At 35.2% G+C, this 12,128-nt stretch overlaps 1 protein-coding gene across 2 annotated transcripts in view; it reads right to left on the bottom strand.

Moving 5' to 3' along the window:
• The window catches only part of PCNX4 (pecanex 4), a 48,708-nt gene extending 37,710 nt beyond the window's left edge, over positions 1-10,998 (bottom strand). For both annotated transcript variants that reach the window (XM_051977766.1, XM_051977767.1), the window contains exons 1-2: positions 10,920-10,998; positions 1,198-1,943 (exon numbers count right to left, since the gene is read on the bottom strand). In XM_051977766.1, coding sequence (XP_051833726.1) covers positions 1,198-1,886 — 689 coding nt within the window. In that variant the 5' untranslated portion in view covers positions 1,887-1,943; positions 10,920-10,998. The remainder of the gene's footprint in view (positions 1-1,197; positions 1,944-10,919) is intronic.
• Positions 10,999-12,128: the final 1,130 nt, after the last annotated feature.

Below are 12,128 nucleotides of genomic sequence, written 5' to 3'. Positions count from 1 at the left end.
TTAAAAAGTTAAGAATGGGAAGTTTTCAAAGAAATTAAAGTCATCAAACTATCACACAACAATAAGTTTTTTATCACTAATAATTAAGAAACATGAAATTAAAGCAATTTTGAAGTACTATCCCATTACCATAACTGGCAAAGATTATAAAAAAGGAAAATGAAAAAGGTTGGGGGGACTCTAAAAAAATAGGTATATTGATGGGCTGTTGCTGGACTGTCAATCTGGAACTAAAGTGAGAAAATTGCCAAACTCTGCAAACCCTTTGACCCCAATTATGCCATTACTAGGCCTTTGGCCCTAAGAAATCCAAGAAAGAGAAAAAAGATTTATATGGACACAAATATTTATGACAGTTTTTTTCATGGGAGGCAAAAGCTGGAAACTATATACAAGGACAACTTCCTTTTGGGGAACAGCTCAACAAATTGTGGTATATGAATGTAATAGGATATTATTGTGCCTCAAGAAATGATGAAATGGACAATTTCAGAGGAAAATACGATTTTTAAGAAACGGTACAAAGAAAAGTGAGCAGAATTAGAATACTACAATGTTAATATTGAGAAAAACAACACTGAAAGACTTTAAAAAGCCCTGACCAATGCAATGATTTTAAGTCCAAAAGCATGAAGATAAAACACTTCATTCATCTCCTGATGAAAAGGTGATGACTTTAACAAATCAAAAGGAACATATATTTTTGGGCATGGCTTATGTAGGAATATTTTGCCATGTTATGCAGCAATTTATTAAGGGACTTTAAAAAAACCACAATTTTGTCAGAGCAAAGGGAGTCATTGAGACAGACTGAAAAAACCTATTGTTTAAGAAAAATTCCAACCAAAATAAAAATAATTCATCTTTTCATTCTAAAATGACATTAATAACGCTTACAGATTTTAATCACCTTATTGAGGTGAGTAAAAAGTTTGAAGCAATTAATCAAATAATGAAAAAAACTTTTTTTCCCTTCTTCCATGATTACATGGATAACTGCTTTAATTCTAGCATATTTCTTTATTCAAGACTGGTTTTATACTTTAATGGTTTTTAGTTAGTCTATAACCTAATTTCATGGTCATATAAAGGTTTTTGAATTACTATTTTAAATTTTCTCTTTAGGAAAGTTATTTTATAATTTATATTATCTGCCTAAAGCAATTGATGGCACAAAAGAAATAATAATTTTTTTACCTGTGTGCAAGATCCACAGCAATAAAGAAAATAATATAAAGAGGCCTCATGAGAGCTGTAAATTCGTAAGTGTCAAGCGTTTGGAAAGTAGCAGTCTCAGTGGCTGTATTTATGATTAATGAATATTCTCCTATGCATACTGTCAGCCAACCAAAGATAAATATCACAACAGTGCCTCCTATATTACTGTATAATAAGGTTATTCTGTTGGGAAGCAGATACCATGTTCCAAGTCCACAAGTGACTCCAGCAAGTACAGAATGGAAAACAGTGTTGACTATATACTTCTTTCCTGGAATTATAAACTTGATTGTTTCAGCATCTGCACAACCTGAAGATTCATATTCATCTTCATCTGTCAAGGTATCCGGATTCAGCATTCGTTCTACAGTCACTGATTTCTTTCTTGCATATAAACTTGTCATTTGGATGACAAATGCAACAAAAAGCATTAATCCACCTGAAAGAGCTGCAGTATGATAGTCTTTCAGAATGTCTAATTGGTACAAAAGTGTTCCTATTCCTCCCAAGACCCATGGTATCAGGAAAAGAATTATCTGATTAATATATATGTAAGGAGGGGCACAATAGCCTAATTTGAATCGAGGACCTCCAAGAACTGTTTGTGGAAAACGCTTCAGAAAGAAGTCTTTTTTGTAATCATTCAGCAAAGGTACATCTGGACCCATTCTTTTCACTTAGAAAAATAGTGAAAGTCTCATCTTCCCAGTCATATGGAACTCAATCTGAGGGGGAAAAAAAAGGTCAATATTTGAAAATTTCATATTTGTAACTTTAAAAGTAATTAAATTTTTATTGGTATATATTTTTCTAATAATATTTATCATTTCAGATTGTACTAAAGTAAATGATTTAATATCTTAATTTTTTTTTTTTAAAACCTGCAAATATTCTCCTGGTGATGCTGTATGGCTACAAATCTTGGAGTATCATGTTGAAGAATCAGAGTGGTTTGTAACTCAAAGGAGAATAGAGGGAAGCATACGAGATCTAAATCAGCTGCAACATATTTGTAGTGGTGCACTATGAAAAAGAAGTGGTATGAGAGGTATATATAAATATAAATATAAAACTTAAAAAGGAGGTGTGACAATCATGTAGGAAGTGGGAGGGAGGATAGCTAGACAAACCAAGTGTTACTGGAATCCACAAAATATCAACAAGATTTAAAGCAAGGCCATATCCACTTTTCATAGGAGCACAAAATTGAAAACTAAAGTAGGGAGTATTCTCTAATTAGGAAAGAGCTAAACAGTTGTGGTATATGAATGTAATGGGATATCATCAGGTCATAAAAAATGATAAAATGAACAATTTCATAGGAAATTAGGAAGATATTTATGAACCTGATGCAGAGCAGAGTAAAACAACTGAGAGAACAATTTATATAATAACATCACAGAGAAAAATCTTTAAAAGACTAAACTGTGATCAATACAATGATAAATCATGAGACCAAAGGAATGAAAAGGAACTTACTCATTTCCTGGTTGAAATAATGAATTTAAAACATAGAAACAGACATACATTTTCAGACATGGCTAATATGGAAATCTGAATTTTGAAAAAAATTTTTTAAATAATGTGTTCAATGGCGAAATTAAGTATATGACATATGCAAGTATTTGAACATAGAATTTTCATATTCAATGTACTTCAAGACCTTCATTATTAGGGTAAGTATTTGCAAAAACTGCTTAGAAAAATGGGAAGTAAACTGGGAGAAATTAGGTATAAATCACTATCACATTCTTTACCAAAATAAACTTCAATGTATACATGACAGATAAAATGGTAACACCTTAAGCAAATTAGAAGATCAAGGAAGAAATGTTCTTTTGGATCCATAGATAAATGAACAATTCATGATTAAATAAGGGAGAGAAAGGATCAAAGAAAATAAGGACAATTCTGATTAAAATTTAAAAGTTTTTGCATAAACAAAATCAAACCACCTAACTTTTGAAGGGAAACGGGTAACTTGGAAAAATATCTGCAATAAAGGCCTCATATATAAACTACACAAGGAATTGACTGCATTTATGAGAACAAAAGTCATTCCTCAAATGATAACTGGAGAATATCAACAGGCATTTCTCAAGGAAAAAAATCCAAAATATCTATAATCATAAAATGTTCAAAACTGGTATTAGAAAAATTTAATTAAGGCAACTTTGAGATACTTTCTCATACCTATTAGACTGGCAAAGATGATAAAATGACAAATGTAGGAGGCTTCAAAAAAACAGACAGACTAACTGTTGGGTTAATTATAAATTGTTAGACCAGCCATTCTGTAAAGTTATTTGGAATTATGCCACTAAACTTTGCATATCTTTTAACCCAGTGATTACCATGACTGGGATTACTATTTAGTTTTTTCATGGTAAGCATAAGCTAGAAATTAAGTGGATAGTCCATCTACTATAGAATGTATAACTAAATTATGATATTTGAATGTGACTGACGCACAAATGGTAAAATGGACAATTCAGAGGAACCTAGGTTTATGTCAACTGATGAATGACATGAGCAGAAAAATAGCAATTTATATAATAAAAATATTACAAATTAAAACTTTAAAGACTTCAGAACTCTTATCAATGCAATTACAAACTCCAATTCCAAAGATGTTGAAGCATGCTAACCCTCCTGAATTTAATTAATTAATTTAAAATGCAGATACATTTTTTGGACATAATTAAATTGGCTTTGCTTAACCATGCTCCAGGATTTTCTTTTTTTTCTTTTTCTTTTTTTTTTTTTTTTGTTCATCTGGTTGAGGACAAAAAAAAAAAAATCAGAAAAACAAATGCTTGCCAATTGACACATAATTAAATTCAAAGAAATTTAGATAGGAATTAAAATTTTTCACAACAAATTTCAGCTATACCTTCTACATCCTTTATATATTGTTTTTTCTCTTCCCCCTCTAACATTCTTTCCCTTTTTTCTTTGATTTTTCTTCCTTCTATACTTGTCTTTTCCACATAATCTCTAAAGCTTTGTCCTTAGTTCTCTTTTTTTTCCCTGCCATATCCCCTGCCTCAGTCTCCTCAAGGATTATATGAGAATAAAAACAGCACTTTGCTTGCAGAGTTAATTTGAGGATCAAATGAGACATTTGTAAAGAACTACTGTGCTAACACAGTACCTGGAACATATTAGGCCTTACATAAATGCTTATTATGCCCTTCCTCTTTTCTTCTCTTCTGACAAAGAGACTATTAACTTTTTGTCATGAATTTTTAAATAGTTAAAAATAAATACAAGGGATTATAATGAAAACCAATCAACACTGAAATACAGTTCAAAAATATTTTTTAAAATCAAGTTGATGGACTCTAAGTTAAGAATTCCTGAGAGAGAAAGGACTTGGATCAAAACAACCTTAGGCAATATTCATAGTTAGGGAACACGATATGGATGAAAAGATAGAGAAGTTAGGAAATACAGAAAACTAAATGAAGACAGTCATTAGTGTCAAACAATACAGATAAAAAGGATGATGAGATGAAAAAAGACAAACAGATCTGACAATTAAGAAATTCAGCAACTTGGGAGAGAACAGTTTCAATTGAATGAGGCCAGAAACCAAATTTCAGACAGTTTAGAAAAGGAAGAAAAATAAATGGAAGTATTGAATAGCTTTCTTAAGGAAAGGAGAGTTACAGGATGATAGCTAGGAGGGACAGCAAAATCTAGTAATTTTTTTCAAATAAGAGAAAGATTTTCGGCATATATCAGGGCAATAGGGGAGGAACCAATACATAGTTAGAGACTAAAGGAAAGGTATGATGGGGCAATGAGTAGGAGGAAGACAGGAAAGAGAAAAAATTAAGCTCACACATTAACCTTGGCCAGAAGGACCCCTTTTTGTCGAGACTTTAATTTTATAAAGTAAGAGGCAAAGTCCTCAGTTATAAGAGAAGTGTTAAGGTTTGGATCTTAAGGAGGAAAGAGAAGGTTTAGAAAAGCTTCTGTGAGAGTGAATGGAGAAGTCTATTTCTCCTGATACATCTTTCTACTTGGAGGGGCAAGCATTGTTTCATTTTTTATATTTGTATTCTCCATGCCTAATGCAATACCTAGCATATAGGAGACTCTTAATAAATGCTTGGAATGACAACTTATTGGTTATTTTTCTTTAGTAAAATTTGCCAGAAAAAAACCAGAACAGAGATACCTATATAAGTCTTCTTTCTTTTTCTAATTTAGTGGGTAATAAGGGAAAGCAGAGGAAATTATATGAATAAAAATGGTGCTTTATTTATGTTGAGGACTTCCTTTATCTATATCCAATCAGTTGCCAATTTTGTTTTTATATCTACAAGATCTCTCACATCTCTCTCCTTTTTTCTACTCTATACATTTACACATCCAACAAGTATATACTGAATATCTACTATGTGCAAAGTAACATTCTAAGTGCTATGAGGAATACAAAGATGAGAAAGATTTTATATCTTTCCTCATAAAGCTCCCAAGTCCAGTGGGTGATAGGACATACACATACACACACACACACACATAATATAATGTAAAATGCTAAAATACTATTAAAAATGCAAACTTTTATGCTAGTTCAAAGATAGCATAACTATCCTTAAGAAATGTTAAATTAATAGTTCTTCCAAATCAATTTTAAAAATGAAACCAGAATCTTAAGTGTTTTCTATAGGTTTAAAGATAAGGTTGGAAAGGAAACAATGGATTAAGGGAAACTTCTGCCCAGATCCTTCAGAGTTACCTAAAACCCAACAATATCTTCAAATTAATCAAATGAAAGTGAGAGAAATGTCACTGGGGTACTCAATACTCCTTTAAAAATAGTCAAAACTGAGGACCACATAATGAGCTCAAGATTTAAATCAATATTTAGAAGACCACTCCATGCAAAAGGAAAGTCTTTTCTGGAAACCTTGGCTTTTAGAACCTCCAACCCATTCAGGGGTTGTAGCAGGGGGAGGGCCAAAGCTTAATCACATCCTCTGAGGCTCTGATGGAAAAAATTCTGCTCCCATATAGAATGCCAGTCTAGTATTATGTACTGGAGACAGGCCACAAACAAAAGGATCTCAGGCTTAGCCTCCCAATCTGGACCATGATCTCTATCTCTGAGTTCTAGATGAAATGATGAGGGATCCCTGAAACTATCTGTCTCTGACTTCAGTGGGGAGCCATGAGGTGGAGCACTTGGGAAACTCCTTGGAGAGAGAGATTCTTCTTGAGCCCTTGCCTCTGGGAGGGACTTGCTCCAGGGAATCAAGATAAGTAGTTTTATTCTGTTATCTTGAGGAGACCAGCACCTACATCTCATCCTCCTCCTCTCCTCCCCCTCCCCCGCAAATGACAACACTCACTACTGATTATACCCTCTATTGAGTTGAAGATTAGTCTAGGACTATTGATTCAATTGGAAAATTTCTATTCAATTCAAAGATCTTGGTCTGATTTCAGCCTGATTTTGGCTAGAGATGCTCCCAGCCCCCAGTCCCCAGTCAAGATAAAGTGGGCATCTGCTCACTCAATTCTTTGCAGAGGGCCAAAACAGGAACATGCCATGCCGAAGAACCTCTCTCTCTCTCTCTCTCTCTCTCTCTCTCTCTCTCTCTCTCTCTCTCTCTCTCTCTCTCTCGCCTTGGCATAGCTGCTTTCAAGATATTCTTTTCAGAATTAACCCCTTTTTATCTCTCTGCCAAGATTTCTCTATACCCTTTGCTTATTTCTCTCTGCCATGATTTCTCTGCTAGGAACTTCATCTTTGTCAGGACCTTACCATTGAAGAAGTCAGTTTTCCTAGCAAAGGCTGACTTCTCAGTGACAACAATAAACTTCTTTTTGTCAGTCTAACTTTTTGGTTTTGTAAATTCTTTTATGATGGATCTATGCTGATCAGAAGGGGTTCCCACAACTCTCTGCCCTGTGCCAAACCCTATCACATGAATGGTAAAGCACAAATGGCTAAGAAACTATTATGAACTAGTTTTGCTAGCTGACCTACTCCAAGACTTGAAAGAAATGGTTTCTTGAATTTATCCATTTCTATTCTGGATCCAGCACTGAAGAATCTGAATAGTAACTGCAGAAATTGCAGAGGAAAAGGAAAGTTGAAAAGAAATAGATATGAAACAGACCTTTTGCAGGTCAACTCTAGCAGAGAAGATGACACTATAAGGAAATAGAAGAAAACTCCTAAAACAATGAAAACATACTATGGGTCAACACTCCCAAAATGAAATTCCAGAAAAAGAAATTATTTAAGAAAAAAATAATTCAGCAATAATTAAAAGTGTGACCTCAGGAGGGAAAATATGAATTGGTTACAAGGATTCTGAGAGAGGGAAGGAGAAATATAGCAATATAATGAGACTGAAATAAAGCATTTGAGGAAAAATTTAAAGAGGAAAATGAACAAATAAAACAAGAAGTTGAAAAAATTAATAGATACTTTGATAAAAAGAACAATGAAAACAAAACTCAAAATCCAATAAAAGAACAATACTAGAATGCAAATATAGACAAAATATTAGAACACATGAGGTAGACTTGCTGTTTAAAAATGAACTGAAAAACAGGACAAGGAGAGTTAAATTAAGAATCCATTGATTTCAAATAAATATCAAAATGGCATATTTTAGGGGGAGAAAAACTACTCAGAGATAGGGAACAAAAAAGATCTATACAAGGTCACCTGAAAAAACCTTCAAATTTAACACATTCAAAATTGACTGACAAATTCCTAAAAGTGTTCAGGTCAAAGGGAAAAAAATATTCTAAGCAGCAAGAAAAAGGGATCAAAGGATCAGTCAGGCTCTTATAAGATTATGCAGCAATTGTTATAAAGGAAAGGAAAACTAGGAATAAAATGTATTGAAAAGCAAAGAGAAAAACCTAAAACTAAGAATAGTTTATCTTGTAAAGCAGAGGGAAAAAATATGAATCTTTAATAGACCAGATGATTTCCAATTATTACTTTTGAGAAAATGAAAAAATTCTAGGAAGATAAACAAGTTAAAGCAATGTGAAAGGACTAAATGACAATGAAGTCTTTATGTCTTAAAGAAAGATAAGAGACAGCTCTTGAAGGACATAAGGAAGAAGCTCAGATTGAGAATGTGTTTAAAAGGGAAAAGATGGGGAAAGGAGGGAAGAAGCAAAGTTTTTAATTGGGGGGAGGGGAAGAGACAGAAATCTTAAAAACACCATTTGTATTAGGGCCAGGGAAGAAAAGATTAGTGGAACAAAAGGGTATAGTATAGAAATATAATAATGTAAAAGGAGTGGGATTTAAGATAGTGGGTAGAGTAGAAAAAAGAAGAGTATCACAAACAAAACCAAATTCTGATAGTAAAAAAGGAAAAGAAAGAAAGAAATAAGTGGGAATTCACACCATTTTCTTCTCCACTACATTTCTCACAATGCTTGGTTTCCTTTAAGATTTGGCTCAAGTAATATCTTCTGCCGGTCTTTCCAGGATCCTTATTCACTAAAGCCTCTTTTTCCCTAAGTTTATCCATTTAATTCTGGATGTTGTCTATCTCATTAGAATATAGGCTCCATGGGGACAGAAATTATGCTTTATTACTATTTTCTTTTGTATCCCCACAGTTTGGTGTAGCATCTGTCATATGGTAACTGTTGAATAAATTTTTGTTGATTAATCATTTAAGACTTAGGATTTACATAAGGGCTATATTAGTTAAAATGATATTGTTTCATTTTATATCTGACTTATTTATTTAATATTTTCCCAGTTACATTAAAAAAAAAATTTTTTTTACATTTGTTTTTAAAATTTTTGAGTTCTAGGTATTCTCCCTTATTCTTATCTACAATTAAGAAAGTTGTGCAAAGTGAAGTTAAATGAAGTTATATAAAACATTTCCATAAAATTCAAGTTGTGAAAAAAACATAGATCTCCCAATCTAATGAAAATAAAAACTCTCAAGAAAAACTAAGTTTAAAAAAAAAAAAAAAGACAAGAGAAAGGGAAAATGCTAATGAAATTGTTTCAGTTAGGTGGAAAGTGGGAAAATTCCAAAACAGGCCCAGAAATTTTATGGCAAGCGGATTATCTATGGAAAGATGGAATAGGAACTACTTAAGCTACAGGCAGTTGTATGAACTGGAAAGACTAGAAAAGCCGTTCTAATCATGATTAAGACTTCAAATGAAGAATTATAGAGTTGAAAGAAAACTTAGAACATTTGGTCCAATGTCATTTTGAAGATGAGGCAAATGAGATCCAGAGTTTCCATAACTGGTCCAAACATTACTGTTGGTTACTCACTGGTAAGTACTAGAATGAGAAGCCAAGTTTTTCCCAACTTCTAACAGTTGTTTTTTGTTACAAAATATTGCTTTCTGAGAGGAGGATGCTTGGATTTGAGGGGGAAGAGGATAAACAAAGGGTAGTCTTGAAGCGGTGGGTGACAAGTCTCAGTCAGATGCCAAAATGGGGATCAAGGAGGCTGAGCAGAACTTAGACTAAAGGGACAGGATTCTTGAAAGATAAGAAAGACTTTGCTTTTCAGTGTTCCTTAGAGAATTGCTAGAGACAGATCTGGTGCTTCTAATTATTCTATATAAGAACAAGTACCATGGACTGCTGATGAATACAAATTTATTTAATAAAATTCAAGTATTAAAAGAGTGGTCCTTATACTTGAAATTCTGTGTTGCATACATCTTAATAAAATTCAAATATTTGTTGTTTATTGACTGTAAGTATTGTGCTAGTCAACTTGAGAATAACAAAAAAATAAAAAATAAACCCAATAGAGCTGTGCAGGTCAAATTATTGATACAGAAAATAATACTATAGGAGGTAACAAAATCCAGAATTTAAAAATAAGTGAGTTCAGAGAAAGCAAAATAGTAATAGTGGAAAGAAGAGATATCAGATTAGAAGTTAAAGAGTTTTAATCTAGGCTCTGCTTACTGCCTTGTAAGCATAGGGTAAGTTAGTGTCCCCTTCTAAGTCGATATCTTTTTGTTTTGTATACATACTGTATTTAATTATCCGTTTATATATACCTCATGTAGGATAGTCCAGAGCAGGGACTATCAATCTCATTTTATTATCTGTATCCTTAGAAATAGCAAAGTTCTGGAGTGGGTAGGTGTTTAATATGCCTACTAATAGAGACTGAAGTTATGCCTTCAAAGAAAGATAGGGCCAAAAGCAAAAAATAGAAGAGAGTATTCTTAATGGAGAAAATGGCATGTGAAAAGCCAGAAGCAGAAAAACAGGAGCTTTATAAAAGGAAGAGTTAGTAACCAAATAAATAGTTGCAATGGAAGGCTCCTCAGAGGAAAATAAAGTTGTAAAAGCAAGGTCAGTTTAAATACTTTATCGAAAAATTTGCAAACAAAATTTAAAACTTAATAACTAAGTCAAGAAAACAATAATTGGACAAATAACACTTGTTGAAAGAAACAAATTAATGAATCTGAATTTGGCAAACCAATGGGATGAGAACTAGTCACCTGAACTGGAGGAAGTATATTTATGTTAGGAAAAGGGTTTTACACGTTCTTTTTTTGTGAAATATGCACCAAGATCTATGAAAGGAACGGGATGAAAGGCCGCAAATTTCGCGAAGTGGAGATTCCAAAAGGCAGGACTAATGTGGTTCTCCATCTGCTCAATAAAAAAGCGATAAAGGTATGTTCCATGGGGGTGGGAGGGAACGTACCTCTTCTCATGCCAGTGAAGAAGCATGGACCAAGGACTCCAGGAGGCAGCATTTTTAAATTTTAATTTTAGCGATGGGTTGGGAGCTCTCACCTCATGGGTAGCAACGACCTGCAGGGCGGAGGAAGAAGGGGGGAGGGGAAACCCTGCACACTTCGCTTGACATACACAAATACACTCCGAACAACACGATCTGGAACATCCCCAGTTCTACGGCCCATCCCCCAAAAGAGCTTCGTTTCCATAGCTCAAATAGACTTAACCTCGATAAGGCCCTGGTCGCGTCCAAGCGTTGCCAGGTTTCAGGGCAGCGTTGACCACGCCTTCGCCAGCCTCCGGGGAGGCCGCGCCCACGCTCCGGTCCCGGCTGAGTGCGCTCCCCGCCCCCATCCCGTAGCATCCCCGGGAGACACAGCCCACACACACCGCCAACGAAGCGAGCTCCAGGACGCCGCCGCGCTTCCCCGAGACCCAAGGCGGGCTGAGGAGACACACTGGGCCCACCCTCTTGCTTGCCCCGCCCGGCTGTTCCTCTGCCCACCGCCCCAGCCTCGCAGTGGGGTGCACACCCCAGGAGTTCAGGGGTGAAGAGGGAGTCACAGTCTTACAGGGGCGGAGATAAGGCGCAGCCGAGCGAGGAGGCCGTGATGATGCCAGCTCTGACCTTTCACCCAGACGCGCCACGACGTCGTTGCCCTGACGACTGCGACGTTTGCCTAATGTGGGGCTAGAGGCCGGGCGGGTACATTTGCCGCCTCCATGTCCTACTTTTCCTATCTATCGGCCTCTCACCTTCCTCTGCTAACTAGATTTTCTGCTCGTTTTTATTTTCTCCTCTCGTTTCCTTCAGTCGTGCTTTGTCTTCAGTGTTACCTCCTCGAAGACATAAAGCCCAATACTCCATCTCCCCCTATTTTTCCTGTGGCTTCCCTTCCCTTTTTTCTCCTCCCCAGTGCCAGTGACGTGGCTGCCGGGAAACCTCGCTGGTAGCTGAGCTGCTCCTGAACACCGCATGTTTTGACTTAGAAATATCAGACTGACAATGGTGTTCAAAAAAACCCACACATAAACTCAAACAAACCCCAAATCCAGAAAAATCACTATGGGGAATGATCCATCCTGTTGTTCTCCATTAGGGAAAAAACATACCGCTTAATTTGTAACATTAACATGCTACTTTATTGCTCCTTTAGTCAAAAACATTGCTATG

This window comes from Antechinus flavipes, chromosome 2 (genome assembly GCF_016432865.1).
Source record: "Antechinus flavipes isolate AdamAnt ecotype Samford, QLD, Australia chromosome 2, AdamAnt_v2, whole genome shotgun sequence".
NCBI classification, from domain to species: Eukaryota; Metazoa; Chordata; class Mammalia; order Dasyuromorphia; family Dasyuridae; genus Antechinus; species Antechinus flavipes.
Note: the sequence above shows the minus strand (reverse complement) of the source record. Positions and strands in the feature narration are given on the sequence as shown.